The sequence below is a fragment of the Acinonyx jubatus genome, chromosome X (genome assembly GCF_027475565.1).
Source record: "Acinonyx jubatus isolate Ajub_Pintada_27869175 chromosome X, VMU_Ajub_asm_v1.0, whole genome shotgun sequence".
NCBI classification, from domain to species: Eukaryota; Metazoa; Chordata; class Mammalia; order Carnivora; family Felidae; genus Acinonyx; species Acinonyx jubatus.
Genome location: NC_069389.1, coordinates 31,151,860 through 31,170,589, shown reverse-complemented (window position 1 = coordinate 31,170,589; position 18,730 = coordinate 31,151,860). Strand labels below are relative to the sequence as shown.

The following is an 18,730-nucleotide window of genomic DNA, read 5'->3' as shown; positions in this document are numbered from 1 at the left end:
ACAAAACTCTGCCCATCAAAGTCTGCCTGTATTTCTAACTGTAGTCAGCCTGCATTTCCTACCACAAACACACACTGCAGACACACCCTTCTACACATTATTGACATGAAGTACCTTCTCTATGTTTTCAAGAAGGTTGTTTCCTCTGCTGTAATGCCCTACCCACCATATTGGCTAATAAGTCCCAGCTTATCCTTTGAGATCCAAATCAAACCCATTATCCCCTAAAAAGATCTCTCACACCCCCACTGTTAGGGTTGATATTTCCTGCTACCATGCTCCCCAATGCCATGTTTAAACTTTTGGTATATCAGAGCGTACCGTGTACTGAGATGATTTATAGATACATATTTCCACCACCAGATACGAATTCCTAGGAGGCAGGAGCCACGATACTAATCTATGTATCCATGTGTAATACTCGAAATAATTAACAAACCTATATTCTAATCTGACCAATCAGAAAGGACATGGGATCAAAGTCCTGAGGCACCCTGATGAGTCATGTGTTAACCCTTTAATTGCCATTGGCTTGTTGGGAAGTCCTGGGGAGCCTGAGGGAGGAGTTCTGGAGGCTCTAGTGGGAAGGGTTTTACTACAGTGGAGCTCAAACAATTGAGTATTTGTCAACATATGAGGAAAATCATCTGTTACAATATTTTAACAAACAGTGCATAATTGGTTGAATGTCCGCTTTGTTCACAACTACTAGAGTTATCAAGGCTTCCCAAATTATAGGCCTTTTGTAAATAATTGTTATATAATTAAGACCAGAACTGAAAATGAGCACAGGGTTTTGTTTTTTTTTTTAACGTTTATTTATTTTTGAGACAGAGAGAGACAGAGCATGAACGGGGGAGGGTCAGAGAGAGAGGGAGACACAGAATCTGAAACAGGCTCCAGGTTCTGAGCTGTCAGCACAGAGCCCGACACAGGGCTTGAACTCACAAACCGCGAGATCATGACCTGAGCCGAAGTCGGACACCTAACCGACTGAGCCACCCAGGTGCCCCTGTTTTTTTTTTTTTTTAAAGACCACTGATACATACATGCACATGGATACATTTCTTTAATCAGCACAAATAGGAATATTTTCATATATGTATGAAAATTTTATAGTCTAGTTTTTTTTTTTTTTTTTTTATATTGCGTCAGATTAACGGTTGTTCAGAAGCAATTTCCACTGTTTCAAATGCTGGAGAACTTTTCTAACAATAATATCAACAAAAATGGGCTAGCCCTTCTTTACAGGCTTTGCTTCTTCCAATCATAATGTCAACATTGATTCAACCCTAAGGGACCGCCCTGCAAAGAGCAATCATGGTAGTGTCTTGCAAATATTTTTCAAAATTATGAAGCTGGCAAAATATCTTGTGTAGCCAGCAACATTTACTAATTCATCCTCACTGAACGATGTACCCTGAGTTGCCTTTAACTTCCCCAAATTCCTTCAAACCAGCATGTTAAATGAGTCCTGATCTGTTCAGTTAAAATATGTATGGAAATTTTATGGTCTCAGAAAGGCTGCCAAGATGAACAAAAAATGACTATCCAAAGGAAAGACATATTAAATATGATTACTTAGTGATTTGGAGCTCCATTTCCATAACTTTAAGAGTCTGATTCATAGAAGAGGGGTTTTGTTCTGTTTAAGGGAGTGATAAACATTTCTAATACAACAATGCTGAGTGTGAGGTTCCTCATATGTACTTTCTCATACACTGCAGAACTCTCTGCCTTTTGTAGAACAGGAAATGAGATTTAATATGTTTATCAAAACTAATAATGGCAAATCTGAATAATTCGCTGCCCTTTACAAAGACTAGTTAACTTTCTAAAACTAAGTGAAATCCACCAGTAAGAGAGCTGTCATTTGATGATCAAAATAGGAACGGAAATTTAGATTTCTTAAAATCGATTCAAATCTTGTGAATTACATAAAAAAATGACAAAATATGATACTTTATTGTAAAGCTAGGAAGAGATTCACAATAGCCTAAAATCTATCATACAGAGAATTATTAATTGGCTTTGTAAAGCCAAATGTGTGAAAAGTGATGGGAAGACTTCAGAAGATGATAATAACTATGACTGTGGTGACATGGGAGGTGAAGGCAACTAGAAGCAGACAGGGGGTGGGGGGCAGGTGTGTGCATGCTGACTCTTGCTTCACAGCACATCCTATGACAGTGGTATTGACTGGATCAGTATGTTTGCCATTCTGAAGTTTCCCTTCTCCTTATTAATAGCATCAGCATACTAGGTGTAGACCCTTTCCTAAAACATTCTTTGCTGAGGGGAGCAGGGATGAGACACTAGTTCTTCCAAGGAGCACAGGTTTGCTACTAGGTGTATACTTACTATACTTCTAAAGTATATCCATTTACCTACGCTATAATGATTTCCTTGGCAGGATCCAACAGCTGTGGGACATTTAAATCCCTCCCAAATAGAACAACTTATTCCCTTAATGAATTACAGTCCTGGGGCACCTGGGTGGCTCAGTCAGTTAAGCATGTGACTTCGGCTGAGATCATGATTTTGCGGTTCATGAGTTTGAACCCTGCATCAGGACTCTGTGCTGACAGCGTGGAGCCTGGAGCCTGCTTCATATTCTGTGTTTCCCTCTTTCTCTCAGCCCCTTCCCTTCCCTCTCTTTCTCTCTCTCTCTCAAAAATAAATAAACATAAAAAAAATGAATTACAGTCTTTCAGGTCTTTCCTATTACTCTTCTACCCTTCTTCTTTTTTTTTTTTATTCTATGCTTCTCACGCACCCTCCTCCCTTCAAAAGCTTATAGGAATACCCTTCACCACCATTCCCATGCAACCAATTCTGTTCAGGGATCATTGGGATAATTTGCATAAATGAATGCTTTATTAGGGACAAAGGGAGAAAACTTCACACACCAAAGACTTTAACCTATTTTTTCATATATCAATTAAGTGCCTATGCTTGTTTTTATAAGACCTATTCCTATAAACAGACATTCTCGTAAGATATTGACTGGTTCATAAAGTAGTAGACATATTTAAAAGTATTTATCACATTTTATTTAATTAATTAATTAATTTTTAATGTTTATTTCTTTTTGACAGAGAGAGATACAGCTTGAGCGGGGGAGGGGCAGAAAGAGAGAGGGAGACACAGAATCCAAAGCAGGCTCCAGGCTCTGAGCTGTCAGCATAGAGCCAGATGCGGGGCTTGAACTCACAGACTGGGACATTGCGAAGTCCCAGACTGAACCCACAGACTGAGACCTGAGCCGAAGTCCGACGCTCAACCGACTGAACCACCCAGGCGTCCCATATTTATTTATTTATTTATTTTTAAATGTTTATTTATTTATTTTGAGAGAGGGCGAGAGTACATGCGAGTGGGGAAGGGGAAGAGAGAGGGAGGGAGGGAGAGAATCCCAAGCAGGCTCCATGCTCAGCATGGAGTTGGATGCGGGGCTGGATCTCATGACTGTGAGATCATGACCTGAGCTGAAATCAAGAGTTGGATGCTCAACCAACTAAGCCACCCAGGTGCCCTTTATCACAATTTTAAAATTAAATACCCTTAACTAAATATATCTACTTCTAGAAATTTGTCCAATAAATAAATTCAAATAAATGGCCAAGAGAGTATAGCATTAGATGTAAAATGCATGTCCCAAAGCTCTGATTATTCAGAAAGCTAATGACTGAAATGGAAAACTAAACTTCCATCTGGGTCACTTATTAGAAACGGGAAATGTAAAGTATATTTTTTCATTGTTCTCATCATATATCTGTCCTAATCTAGTGGTTAATAATGTTTTACTAATGGTTTTGTTACCTTTGAATATACCACGTTTCCAAGGCATAACGTGTAGAATATATGGAGTTGTGCTATCAGGCTCTATGGTGATGACTGGATTTCCCCACACCATTGGAAGATCTGAAGATACCTAGAAAAGAGAGTTCAAAGAATTACATAAAGTCAATATTTACATGAAATTCGTATAACTAAAGCATAGAAAAAACTGAAAATGTAAATACTTCCATTAAAACTGTTCACCTTTATTAAGTATTTTATTTTTAAGTTTATTTATTTATTTTTGAGAGAGAGAGAGAGGAGGAGTGAGCTAGGGCAGAGAGAGAGGGAGGCAGAGAATCTGAAGCAGGCTCCACACTGTTAGTGGGGAGCCCAATGAGGAGCTCTGAGCCAAAATCAAGAGTCAGACACTTAATCGACTGAGACACCCAGGTGCTCCAAAACTATTCACCTTTAAATAAAAAGCAAACCAGAAAAATACTACATAAAGTAAAAGAAAAAATCTAAGGAGAGGCCTATGAAAAAGGAGAACAAAGAAAATGATTCTTAGAAAAAAAAAGACAATGCTTATTTTCTGTTGCTACTGATGTTACCACTGATGTTTAGACAACCTGAATATCTTTTATAGGCCATGCATAATTTTCTTATGCATTTTGATGGACAAAAGATGAACCATTTCAATGAATTTTACATCAATATTAATACAGCAAACAAAGACTATTTAAACAGCATTCTGACCATAACTCTGTTTAATCCAACTTTCAGATCACTGAGTGGTACATCTCACTACCCCCCATTGCCTAGGCAAACACTAATCTACTTTGTGTCTATAGATTTGCCTGTTCTGAACAATTCATAGAAAGGAAATAATATGTGGTCTTTTGTGATAAGCTTTTTTCACGTAGCATGTTTTCAAGGTTCATCTATATTGTGGTAGGTATCAGTATATCATTTCCTTTCACTGACAAATGATACTAAATTGTGTGATATGCCACATTTTGTGTACCCATGCATAAGTTGATGGAAATTTAGGCTGCCTCCACTTTTGTCTATTATGAACAATGCTGTGATGAAAACATGTACAAGCTGTTAAGCGGATGCAGATGTTTTCTTTTGTAATGGACATACATCTAACTGGGAGTGGAACTGCTGGAGTGTATGGTAACTCAGTGTTTAATCTTTGGAATTACAGCTTTCCAAAACTTTTCTTTTTTCTTTTTTTTTTTATTTATTTATTTTTTATTTTTTATTTTTTTATTTTTTTTTAATATATGAAATTTACTGTCAAATTGGTTTCCATACAACACCCAGTGCTCATCCCAAAATATGCCCTCTTCAATTCCCATCACCGACCCTCCTCTCCTTCCCACCCCCCATCAACCCTCAGTTTGTTCTCAGTTTTTAAGAGTCTCTTATGCTTTGGCTCTCTCCCACTCTAACCTCTTTTTTTTTTTTTTCCTTGCCCTCCCCCATGGGTTTCTGTTAAGTTTCTCAGGATCCACATAAGAGTGAAAACATACAGTATCTGTCTTTCTCTGTATGGCTTATTTCACTTAGCATAACACTCTCTAGTTCCATCCATGTTGCTACAGAGGGCCATATTTCATTCTTTCTCATTGCCACGTAGTACTCCATTGTGTCTATAAACCACAATTTCTTTATCCATTCATCAGTTGATGGACATTTAGGCTCTTTCCACAATTTGGCTATTGTTGAGAGTGCTGCTATAAACATTGGGGTACAAGTGCCCCTATGCATCAGGACTCCTGTATCCCTTGGGTAGATTCCTAGCAGTGCTATTGCTGGGTCATAGGGTAGGTCTATTTTTAATTTTCTGAGGACCTCCACACTGTTTTCCAGAGTGGCTGCACCAGTTTGCATTCCCACCAACAGTGCAAGAGGGTTCCCGTTTCTCCACATCCTCTCCAGCATCTATAGTCTCCTGATTTGTTCATTTTTCCAAAACTTTTCCAAAATGACTGCACCCTTTTCTTTTTCACCAACAAGGCATCATGGCTCCTACTGTTCTACATCTCGCAAAGTTTTTACTATCTGCCATCCTGATTATAGCTGTCCTCGTAAGTGTGAAGTGGTATCTGATTGTGATTTTGATTTGCATGTCTCTAATGGCTACTATACTGAGCATCTTTTCACGTGCTTCATTGCTCACTGGGAACTCTCTATTTAAACTCCTTGCACATTTTAAAAGACATGTTACTTCTCATTTTGTTGTAGAGTCCAATATATGGCATATGGACATTTTCTCTCATTCTGTGGGTTGTTTTTTCACTTCTTTCAAGGTATCCTTTGACGCACATTTTAACTTGGAAGTTCAATTTGTTTATTTATATTTATTGCTTTGTCACATCTGCTTTTAGTGTCGTATCTAAAAAATAATTGCCTAACCCAAATTCCTGATGACTTACTCTTATGTTTTATTCTGTTTTTATAGTTTTAGTTATTAAATTTGGGTCTACAATCCATTTGGAGTTTACTTCTGCATATGATAGGAGTTAGGGGTCCAAGTTCATCCTTTTGTGTTTGACAATATAGTTGTCTCAGTACCATTTTTTAAAAAAGGCTATTCTGTCTCAATGATTCTCTTGGCATCCTTGTTAAAGACTGATTGACCATTATTATAAGGGTTTATTTCTAGACCTTCTATTGCATTCCATTCATCTATATGTCTACCTTATGCCAGTACCAAATTTTCTTTAATATCATAGTTTTGTAGTTAGGAGTTTGCAATAAGTTTTAAAATCAGGAAGTATGAATTGTCCACTTTTCTTTTTATTTCACAATATCGCCTTGGCTGTTCTGTGTCCCTTGCATTTCTATATAAGCTTTACGATTATCTTGTCAAATTCTGCAAAAAAAAAGTCAGTTGCGATTCTGATAGATATTGTGTTGAATCTATGTATCAATTTGGATATCAAAGCCATCATAACAATATTAAGCCTCCTGATCCATGAGCATGGAATGTCTTTCTATGTATTTGGAATTTAATTTCCTTCAATGATATTTTGCAGTTTTCAATGGACAAGTCTTGCTCTTCTTTTGTTAAACTTGTTCCTAAGCATTTATTTATTTATTTTTTTTGATGCAAATAATCATTTGCAATTGCATCAAAAAAAATGCTTAGGAACAAGTTTGACAAAAATCAATCATTTGATTATTAATTTCATTTTGAATTGTTCATTGCTACAAATGATTGATTTTTGTATATTGACCTTGTATCCTACAAATATTCTGAATTCATTTATTAGTTTTGATAATATACTTCATGGATTCCTTAGAATTTTCTATTTATAAGATCATGAAATCTATAGAGATTGTCTGATTTCTTCCTTTACAATGTAAATGCCTTTTGTCTCTTGTTCCTAAACTAACTACACTGGCTAATATCTTCAGTATAATGTTAAACAGAAATGGCAAGAGTAGAAATCCTTGACTTGTTCTTGACCACAGGGGAAAATCGTTCATTGTTTTACTATTAAGTATGATGCTAGTTGTGGGATTTTCATGGATGCCCTTTAGTATGTCTCAAGTACCCACGGAATATTCTCCAGGATAGAGCATGCCTTGGGATATAAAAGGAGCCTCAATAAATTTAAAAGGGCTGGAATTATATCTAGTACATTTTCTTTTGAGAACAATTGAATTAAATTTGAAATAAAAAATGGAAAGAAATTTGGGAAACCCTTAAATAGGGGTGCTTGGGTGGCTCAGTTGGGTGAGCAGCTGACTCTTGACTCATGACCATCCTGGTCATGATCCCAGGATCGTGGGGTCGAGCCCCTGTCAGGCTCTGTGCTGAGTGTGGAGCCTGCTTAGGATTCTCTCTCTCTCCCTCTGCTCATGCTCTCTTCTTCTCTCAAAAATAATAATAATAAAATAAAATAAAAATAATTTTTAAAAAAGAGTCCTAAATAACCAACGTGCCAAAAAAGAAATCCCAATGAAATTAGAAAATATGCTGAGTCCCTAGAGTGAATGATTCCTCTTTTCTATTGTACTTTCAAGTCCAGAGTTTTAAAATAATCTCTATATTATTGCTATTATCTGTTTTTTGGAACTTTTCATTAACTCCTCAGAAAATAGTTCTTTTAGCTCATTGAACATATTTACAAAGGCTTGTTTAAAGTCTTTGTCTAGCAGTCCTACATGTGGGCCCCTACTGAGACAGCTTTTAGTGACTGCTTATTTTCCTGTGTAGGGGCCATACTTTCCTGTCTCTTTGTCTCATAATTTTTGCTGTGGAAAAATGTGCCTTTTAGATAAGCCAATAGAGCCATTTTTGGAATCAGATCATTAACTCCCAATGGTTTGTTTTTGTTGCTGTTTTTTCTTGTTTGTTCTTTGCTGGTTTAGTGACTTTTCTGGACCAATCCTGTATATTCTGCATTCACTAGAGCGTGTGTTCACTTAAGTCCCTGCTGAGTTAGCTTAGTGGCCAGCAATAGTTTGTCCCAGGTTTCCTTACACGCCTGAGAATGTAAATTGTCTACCCTTTGTTGAGGAGCGTTGCGTATGTGTTATGGCACATTTTCAGCACTCAGGGATCTGACAACTCTGCCTCAGCCTTCACTTCCAGCTCCCATAGTGCCTCTATGTCTGTGGAGACAAAAGACCTGGCACCCTCTCAGGACTTCTCTGGTCAACTGCACAATGCTACCCATGCATGCGGCCTGCTTGTTCCCCAGCGATACTTCAGAGCTTTTAAAATCCCGTAAGGACCTCTCACTCTTCAGATCTTCCTTTCAAGTTTTTGGCCAAACTCTTGCTGGGCACAGCTGTTTTTGCAGCCTCAGGCAACTATAGTGTCAAATAATAACTGCTGAATATTTTTTTGGCAAATATCCTGAAGATAGGGCCTTTCCAACAGAGCAAGATTTGAGACAAGTCAGGTAATGGCAACACTCCGCTAGTGGGGAATTGCTAAAGAGGGGGCTGCAAGGAATGGCAAATTGTGACAATGTCCTGAGGATGGGAATTATAAGGAGATCCATACTCAGTCTGCCTCTTCCTTTGTTTGCAAGGCTGCAAGTTTTCATAGCTACTATGGTTGCAAGATTGAGGAGCTGAGGAGAGGGGGATAGAAAGAGGCCAAATAAAAATACCACAAATCACTCTGCTCTTACCAAGATTACAAGTTTTTCTTGAGCAAATATTCCTCAGATTATTTTAAGCTTTTGTTCAATTTCAAGGCCTGAAAATTTTCATTCTGACAACTTGTGCCAGTGTTTTATTGTTTTTAAGGAGAAACTGATTTATGAAACTCCTTGCTCTACCATTCTGGAAGTCCCACACCTGTTGTTTTCCTTACTGCAGAACTATTTTCCACAGCATTGTACCTGTATCTCAATTATGTTCTCTGATTTTTAATTTTCTCTTTCATATTAAGGAAGTCACAACCTCCTACTGAAAACTACTCTTAGGGCAGTAAGATGAAATATAAGTTAAAAGGATTTTTTAAAAAGGCATAAAAGTGACTACTAGCAGTAATGAAAAACAGAACAAAGAAAATATATGAAAAGAATATATTGAGCTTGAGTTGTTAGCAGATTGTCAAAGTGCAGGTGTATAGCAGTCGAGAATGGGGGGCTGAGACAACACATGTCTTGAGGAAAAGTGTGCAGCTGGCATTTGTACCTAGATGGCAGTTTGAAGCCAAGAAACTGCCAAGTGAGACGTCATAAAGACATAAGGATACTTTGGAAGATGTAAACCTGAAGAGACATCAGAAGGTTAGAGGAATAAAAGAACCAGATAAGTAATAATCAAAATCAAGAAATGGCAGGGAAATGAGGAATACAGAATGGTATAAAATAAACAGTGAAGAGTGTTAAGAAGGCAGACTGACATTGCAAAACACTACAGGAATTGTGAGGCAGATACCTCAGTAAAATAACTGATTTTCCTTGACCAGAAGTCAAGTGTGATCTCTGTGGCAGAGGTTTTAGCCCAAAAGAAGAGCTATAAATGGATTGCCATAAATTAAGAAGTTTAGCAATCATGGACAATAAAGGTGATAATAGTTGATACATAGAACACACTGAGGGTTGCTGGAGGGGAGGTGAGCAGGGGGATGGGCTGGATGGGTGATGGGCATTAAGGAGGGCAACTGTTGGGATGGGCACTGGGTGTTGCATGTAAGTGATGAATCACTGAATTCTACTCCTGAAACCAACATTACACTATATGTTAACTAACAGGAATTTAAGAGAAACTAAAAACTAAAAAAAAAAAAACCTAAAAAACTAAAACTAAAACTAAAAAAACTAAAAACTAAAAAAAACCTAAAAACTAAAAACTAAAACTAAAAACTAAAAAAAAAACAAATTAATTTAAAAAAGGTGATAATAATTAAAGAAGAAATAGTGTAGAGACAAGTTTTCTTTTATTTTTTAAAAAAATGTAATGATTATTATGTATTTTTGAGAGAGAGAGAGAGCAGGGGAGGGACAGAAAGAGAAGAAGACACAGAATTCGAAGCAGGCTCCAGACTCTGAGCTGTCAGCACAGAGCCTGATGCGGGGCTTGAACTCACAAACTGCGAGATCATGATCTGAGGTGAAGTCAGATGCTTAACCAACTGAGCCACCCAGGCGCCCCTAGTTTTCTTTTATAATGGAAAAATATGAGACTATTTATAGATTAAGGAAAATAATCACACAAAGAGAAAGATATTGAAAGAGAGAAAGAGCAGGGGAAAGGAATGTGAATCAATCTTGAGTGCATAGAGGTCAAATTCATTTCATAGATGAAGGAATGAAGATGGAGAATCAGAAGCATGTCAGTGGTCCTAAAGCAAGTGTATGATTAAAGCTCAAAGTATAAAGCAAAGCTTCTCTCCCCAGGCTTTCTCCTTAGTACTACCTCAGTTGTTCCCCAACAGAATTTCTATTGAAAGGCAAGCAATAAACCAAATATTATGAATGAAATGAAAGGGCAAATTCATAGTGCTCATTATCCTGTGTTGATTAAAGACAATGGTAAATTTCAAATAAAGAAAGGTGATATTGTATCTATTGATAATAACTCTAGGAACAAATCTTTCTTAAATCTTAAATACATTTCTGTTCTTTTATAATTTTTGGAGCTCTTTAATTATAAAAATATGGGGGGAGCCTGAGTGGCTCAGTCAGTTAAGCATCCAACTCTGGATTTTGGCTCAGGTCATGATTCCACAGTTCGTGAGTTTGAGCCTTGCATCGGGTTCTGCACTGACAGTGCAGAGCCTGTTTGGGATTCTCTCTCTCCCTCTCTCTCTGCCCCTCCCCCACTTGTGTTCTCTCACTCTCAAATAAATAAATAAAAACCTAAAAAAGACTTTAAATATAAAAATATGGAAAATCTTCCTTGAAAAGCTATTAGGTGCTCGATAGTATAATTTATGAAAGGTATAAATATGTAGATAAGAGAGACATGCCCCTTTTCTCAGTTTATAATCTGGTGGAAAATAATGAAAAGGTAATAGCAATATTATATAGTATGTATGATGGTGGAACAGGTAAAAAAATGTTGTCAAAGCACATGAAAGGCATCTATTCCCCAGTTTTATAATCCATGAAATTTAAAAGCTGTTCAAAAAGTTTTATTTTTATTTTATTTTTATTAAAATTTTTTTATGTTTATTTATTGATTTTGAGAGAGAGAGAGGGAGGGAGGGAGGGAGGACAAATGGGGGATGGGTAGAGAGAAGGAGAGACAGAATCCCAAGCAGGCTCTGCACCCTCAGCGCAGAGGCTGATGCGGGGCTCGAACTCACAAACCACGAAATCATGACCTGAGCCGAGACCAAGAGTCAGACGCTTAACCAACTAAGCTACCTAGGCACTCCCCAATTTTTTTTGAAAATGCCTTTTATTATCATTCTTGGAAAAGTGGCATTTAAGACTTGCCCTAAAGAATTAAGAGGAGAAAGACAGAGAAATGGAAGATCGGGAGTTGTATAGAGAGCTCCAGACAGGAACAAAAGGAAATTCTGTTTACAAAGAGCTGAGTGCTTCTGGGGCCAAGAGTGGCAGGAGATGAAAATGAGCAGATGAGCTTTTACAGGACAGCAAAAGCCACTTCAGGGAGTATGGATTCTATCCTGAAGGTAAGAGATGACAGGACAAGTCTCAGCAGGGGAGTGTCAAGATGACATTTTCATTCTTAATATTCACTCCATTTGCTATCGAGTAAGGAAAGAAGAAAATCAAAGCACATATTATTTTCAGGATTACAAAAAAAATCAGGAGGCAAACCCAGAGAATTTCCAGACTTCTCTAATACCCTCTGAAACTCAGGCACTCATGATGGATAGATACGTGAATCTTCTTTCAAAGATTCTCTTGGGCACACAATAATTTGTAGATAAATGTGGGAGCGGGGAGTGAAAAAATTTATTTTAGGATTGACTTAAATCAAGTGAGGACAGCCAGGTGAAAGGCTTCATATAAAATAATGTAAACAATTATGCATTTCTTCACATTCCCAATATTATTTACGCTGATAAATGATAGGATACACTTTTGAAAATTTGTGTTTACAGATTTCACATTAAAATGGGATGAGCTATCCAAAATATTTTGAAAATGCCTTTTGTTATCATATACAATTTCTTCAGATCAAAGTACACGATTCAAATAGGTAGATTTTAATATGCTTTATGATTATATACTAATACCTAAATATAAAAGTTGTTTGATGTTATTTCAACTTTACAATTGAAAAGAAATTGAATAGTTGTTGGCCTAATGAGAAGTAGAATTCTAAGCATGTTCTTATGTGACACTGCTTCACCTAGTTAAGTAAAATTAAGTGGTTTTAAAATTTCATATAATTCAATATAGTCCTTTTGAAAACACTTTCAGACTTAAAGAAAAAAATCTTACCTTAAATGTTTGGATGGTCTTTGTATGATTGGGCACCATTATGGGTTTATTTGTCATTTCTCCTACTTGACAGTTTATAATGATGTGTTCCAAGGCCAGCGGTCTTTTTCCAATCCCTTTTATGTCAAAGACATACTCCATACCATCTGCTTCATTTTGCACAATAAGTCTGCCCTGTGACAAATCAGCCAAATTTCAGCACTATAGAAGTCACAGTCGGATGCCCAACAATCTCTGCTATCTGATTAACTTTGAATCTGATTAATGAAATGAGCTGTCAAGGAGGTGTCAGTCATTGACTTTTCCGGTTTATGTCTAAATACTTCTACTGAATGAATAAAGATGAATTTCCTGTGAAAGCTCTGTATTTCTCTGGACTTTCTCTAAATGACAGAGTTTATATAGGCCTTCTTGTACATAGCAATTCCATACGTTTTTATGTCCTTGTCAAAGGAATATGTCTTAAGAAAGTATTCTCTGAAGTACCCCCTACATTAATGAATAAAAACAAAAGAACAATGATTTTACTTTGTTAAACATTTTGTGTAAAAATAATCTAGACATTAAGTATTGGCAGCCAGGGGCGTTGTGAATTTCAGAAATTTTATCCCTCAAGTAAAACATTTATTAAGGTTTCAAGCAGAGTGAATACTGATGATCAAAATCATAGAAGATATAACTTTTCTGCAAAAAGATTTATCATAAATTAGACATGTTAATATCATACATCAATTTATAGACATTATTAATACTAGGGAAAAAAATCAATGAGTTCATACCATAATCTCACATTCCAAAATAGGTCTGAATGTGAGAGGATACTGCACAGTTTCACCTGCTCCAACGTATAAAACAGAAGGTCCATAAAACCATTCTCCTTCTATAGTAACTTGACATTTCCATTCATTCTTTGTTTTGTTATTCTAAAGCGTGAAAAAAAAAAGTAGAAAAATGTCAGAGGGATGATGATGATGAAGTTGAGTTACATATTAGTTCTTGGTATTTTTAATAAAATTATATATTATATTTTAAATTACATTTCAGAAAAATTACCGCTTGAAAGTCATAGTTGTTATGAACAACTATCAACAATGTGAACATAAGGCATGAGCATGACTATGCTTTCAATGTCAAATAGGCTGATCCATGGGTTATTTAATATTTAAGGAAATATTTGTTTAACTTACTAATTATTGTTAAAATCATAAAATGGTCTTAGAATCACACATTCTTCTCCTAATTATGGGCAATCTCTCTGGCAGACTGCTCAGATTGCCAAGCTTATATATCCCATCAGAACAAATTTCTGTGCTTTGAGTAGACTTTTGTTATATCTTTAATAATTAAACAAACAAAAACCAATTTCTAGTCTAGAAAATTCAACATTCCTTACAAATATATAACCTTCTTCTATGCTGTAGTATCACTTTGATAGCCAAGCTACAGTCATTGTTCTTAGTGCCCATGAACCCATCTCAATTGTGAGGATCACAACCAAATCTGAAGTAGAGAGATTGGAGGCAGATCATTACTCTGCCTGGTGGAACCAGGAATTCCTTTTGAGTAGGAATGTGATGATAAGTTAAGGAAGTTAGAGTTAATTTTTTAAGGAATGAGATCCAATGGAAGTGATTAGTAAGGGAAGTAACATGGTAACATTTATATTCAGGAATACAAATTCCTGTCATCAACGTGGAAAAACAAATGGCAGCAGATAATGCAATTAGAAATTCTACTAGTTCAAGATGAAGGTTTGGAAGACTTTAATTGAGACAGTAGCAGTGGGGATGAAAAAAAGTACAAAAAATGTTTGCACTTACCACTGGAATATTCTGGGTAAGGGCTTCAAATGCTGGCGTTTCAAATTCAAACCTGGCCTCTGGTTCTTCTGCATTTACTATACCTTCAATGCAATAGACACGCACATCATACTGTGATGTCAACAAAATTTTACAAGGGTAGCGTCCAGCACTGAGAGGAACAAATCGTAAAGGAACTAGAACGGATCCATCTGCAACTATCAAAAACATTTAAAAATAGCTTAATCATCTTTAATCACATAAATCCCAAAATCATTTTGGGGTAAAGCAATATGTAATACTATTGTATTTAATGATATTGTATCATCTAGAAGAAACTAGCTTATCCTGAAGTAACACTCTACTCCTAAATCTTAAGGGCATAATAAGCAAGTTTATTTATCAGTGACAGAATATATTTTGCATAGGTCACAGGAAGATCTACTCAGGGACCCATGCTGTGAAAGATTCCATGAGCTTGCAACTGTACTTGCAAGTACAGGTCAGGGGAAGAAAAGTGGCTGGATGTTTGTTCACGGGCTTTTCAGTGCTCAACTCAAAAGTAATACACATAACATTGGGGTGCCTAGGTAGCTCAGTTAAGCGTCCAACCCTTGATTTCAGCTCAGATCATGATCTCACAGTTTGTGGGTTTAAGCCCTGTGTCGGGCTGTGGACTGACAATGTGAAGCCTGCTTGGGATTCTCTCTGTCTCTCTCTTTTTCTCTCTCTCTCTCTCTCTCTCTCATAATAAATAAATAAATAAATAAATAAATACACAAACAAATATACATTAAAAAAATAATACACATTACAGATGACCCTTGAATAATACAGGCTTGAACTGTGCAGGTCCATTTACACACAGAATTTTTTCAATAAATACAAGAAAGTACTGTAAATGTATTTTCTCTTCCTTAGGATTTTCTTTCGTCTAGCTTACTTTATTGTAAGAATACAGTATACAATACATATAACATGCAAGATGTGTGTTAATCAACTGTTATGCTATTGGTAAGGCTTCTGGCCAACAGGGGGCTATTAGTAGTGAAGTTTTGGGGGACTCAAAAGTAGGGATTTTCGACTGTGCAAGGGGGAGTTGTTCCTAGCACCTGTATTGTTCCAAGGGCCAATTAATTGGTCAGAATCAAACCCATAGCTCTATCTAACTGAATGGAGACTGAGAAATAAGACAGATATGTGGAATATTTGGTGAGCATTATTGTCCGCCACATTTCTTATTTATTTATTTATTTATTTATTTATTTATTTATTATTTTAAGTTTATTTTGAGAGAGAGTGTGAGCAAGCAGGAGAGAGGGGGAGGGAGAGAGAGAGTGAGAGAGGGAGGGAGAGAGGGAGAGAGAAATAATCCTAAGCAGGATCCATGCTCAGCTTGGAGCCCAATGCGGTGCTTGATCCCAGGACCCTGGGATGATGACCTGAGCTGAAATAAAGAGTTGGATGCCCAACCAACTGATCCTCCCAGGTGTCCCTGTCTGCCACATTTCTATGACTTAGGGATACTCTGTTCCATACTAATCAAAATAATTTGCAGCTTGACCAGCAGGTTGAGATAATTTTTCCATAGTTAAAAAACCAAGGGAAGCAGAAGGAGGCATGCCCAAATAATACTTCTCACATCACCTTGTTATACCATTAACCTTGAGTCAACAGTTAACAGCAGTTTAATGGTGGGTAGGCTTCTATGCTTGTCTTTTCCTTCTAATCAACACTAGTTTTTATCTCTGCAGCTCACCATCCTCCATGAAATGAAGATGAATAAATAAAATATACAAAAATTTATTTATAAAATAAATAGAAATCTCATGGCACTAAAATAGGATGTAGTATAAGAATATAACATAAATTTCCCCACTAATGGCAAAGTATTTAAGTAGTAGATAAAAAAGAAATGATAAAAAAATGATTAAAGCCTAGTTCTGTATTAGAAAGTTTTCTGAAACCAAGAAAACAAATCAAGCTTATCAACCAATGACCAGATAAGTATTATGACATCAATTAGCTATAATTTTAATTCATTCACGTTTAGCACCTCAAATGTTAAAAATGGCAAACCTGTTTTCAAATATACTGAAATTTATGCAAAGAAAATCAGTCACTCCTGCAAGAACATTAATTGCTTTAAATCATTTTAAAATCGAATTGGGGATTTGTATATGTGTCGTATACATTAGGTGTTATATACTATAAAAACATATTAATTACATGCACTGTAGCATGCTGCATGCTGTATATTTCTATGTGTCATACATAATACATATAATGTTAGTGTTATACATTGTATACTAAAATACACTGACGATGGATCACATTTGAAATCTATATTACATCTAAGCAAAGTTCAAGATTATCAGCTGGTCTAAAGAGAAAACAAAGGCTGTCAGAATGTTATTTTTATTCTATCAAATTTAATTTTAGAATAAAAATTTTCTTCTCAAAAAGGACTCCAGTCACATTTTATCATCAGTGATTCATGGACTGTTTTCATTCTGAGAGAATTATTTGAGTTGTGACAACATCATTAGAACAAACCAGGTGAGATAATCATGTGATCAAAACGTGTTGCTTTATTAACAGAAATAAAGAAACCTCATCGTTCTCTTTCACGAACAGACTGAAAGGAAAATATTTAGATTAGGTAATTTAAATAAAATTACACTGCTTAGAATAGGAAATTTAAGCAACTCAAGAGTAATTATTATTCTCATTGAAGACAGAGAATAACTGGCTATTTAATAGTAAACATGATTGAATGCACAAGTCCCAGTGTAAAGATCCTACCAAAAGCTTTATGTTATATGCTACTCCCTTTTCCCTAAAAATATCGACTTCTTAATGATACTGAGTGTGAAAGTGAAAGCCAAGGACGTTCTTAAGTGAGCATTTTTCAACTCATGAAATGTTCATGAGTAAAGACCTTAAGGAATGCACAGTGCCAGCCTCTCTCCTTTACCAGTTGGAAAAGGAATCCATCCTAACAGTGGAATTCATGGAAATGATCACTTTTTAAAAATGTTTATTTATTTTGGGGGGGGGAGGGGTAGAGAGGTGGGGATGGAGGATCCTAAGCGGGCTCTGTGGTGACAGCAGCAAGCACAATGTGGGGCTCGAATTCACGAACCCCAAGATCATGACCTGAGCCGAAGTCAGATGCTTAACTGACTGAGCCACCCAGGCACCCATGATCACTTTATTTCTGAAGGTACAGTGATAAAACAATTGTAATTTAATTGATTCATGCCACAAACGTAAGTAGAAATATCATAACTATCAACAGGAAGTCACTTCTGAATTAAGCCCGTATCCACATTCCCTTAAGATATAAAATAGCAGAGGTGGAGAGGATTTGGATTTTTAAAAATTTGGAAATTTTATGGCTACATTATATCATCAAACTATCATTCTCTTTTTGGGATATGTTTTCTCAAAGTGTTTTCCAGTTCTGCACTGCAGCAGATACTGTCTATGCCGTGCCAGGTCCCCTGGGCATTTAAATCCTCCCTGTACGCAAATGGCTTTATGGAAAACTGTGACATTCTCTCCGAGGGCTTTCTCTGAACATATGAGGGTACTCAGCCTTCACATGGATCAGACCACAAATGTGTTTGTAGTTCTCAACAAATATGTAACAAATCGGTGGAAAAATAACTCAGCGTCTTTGACTTTTGGTAGGAATAACTCTAAAGTGAATTCTACACGAACTCCTAGAGATCCCCAGGGCAACTGAGCCCAAAATGTTAATAGTGGTGACTACTCATTAACAGTCCCTGAATTGGCTTCTCCTTGATGTCTCTCACTCTCTCATACTCTTACCTATGGTTTCTGAGATCACCTCTCAAACTACTTGCTCTCAAGACCTTGTTTCAGGGTCTGATGCTGGGGATCCCCAACGAAACTCACACCCTTAGACCCAGGAAAGAGAGCTTCCCATCCAGGGCCTCATGCTTTCTAGGGCCTCTGAGTCTCCTCTGGCACCATCTCTTTGGACATGCAAGGAATACGTGGGCCCAATGGTACAGGCCTACATGTAACCCAGCCCCATCCGTGTTCCTAGTTCATGCGATGCCATAATTCACAATCCAGAGTGTTTGGATCCTATTTCCAGGACCTTCACAGGACTCTTTTCTTTGACAGTTTTTTCAGGGGAACACTGCTAGAATTGAAACCTAATGTGTGGCTATCGAAGGGAGGATAGAGACCAAGATTAATTATGTGGGTTGATGC

General features: G+C 36.7%; 1 protein-coding gene across 1 annotated transcript in view; it reads right to left on the bottom strand.

Moving 5' to 3' along the window:
• Positions 1-18,730, bottom strand: part of CFAP47 (cilia and flagella associated protein 47) — a 545,688-nt gene that overhangs the window by 189,157 nt on the left and 337,801 nt on the right. The window contains exons 47-50 of the mRNA XM_053202225.1: positions 14,504-14,700; positions 13,463-13,606; positions 12,684-12,857; positions 3,823-3,934 (exon numbers count right to left, since the gene is read on the bottom strand). Coding sequence (XP_053058200.1) covers positions 3,823-3,934; positions 12,684-12,857; positions 13,463-13,606; positions 14,504-14,700 — 627 coding nt within the window. The remainder of the gene's footprint in view (positions 1-3,822; positions 3,935-12,683; positions 12,858-13,462; positions 13,607-14,503; positions 14,701-18,730) is intronic.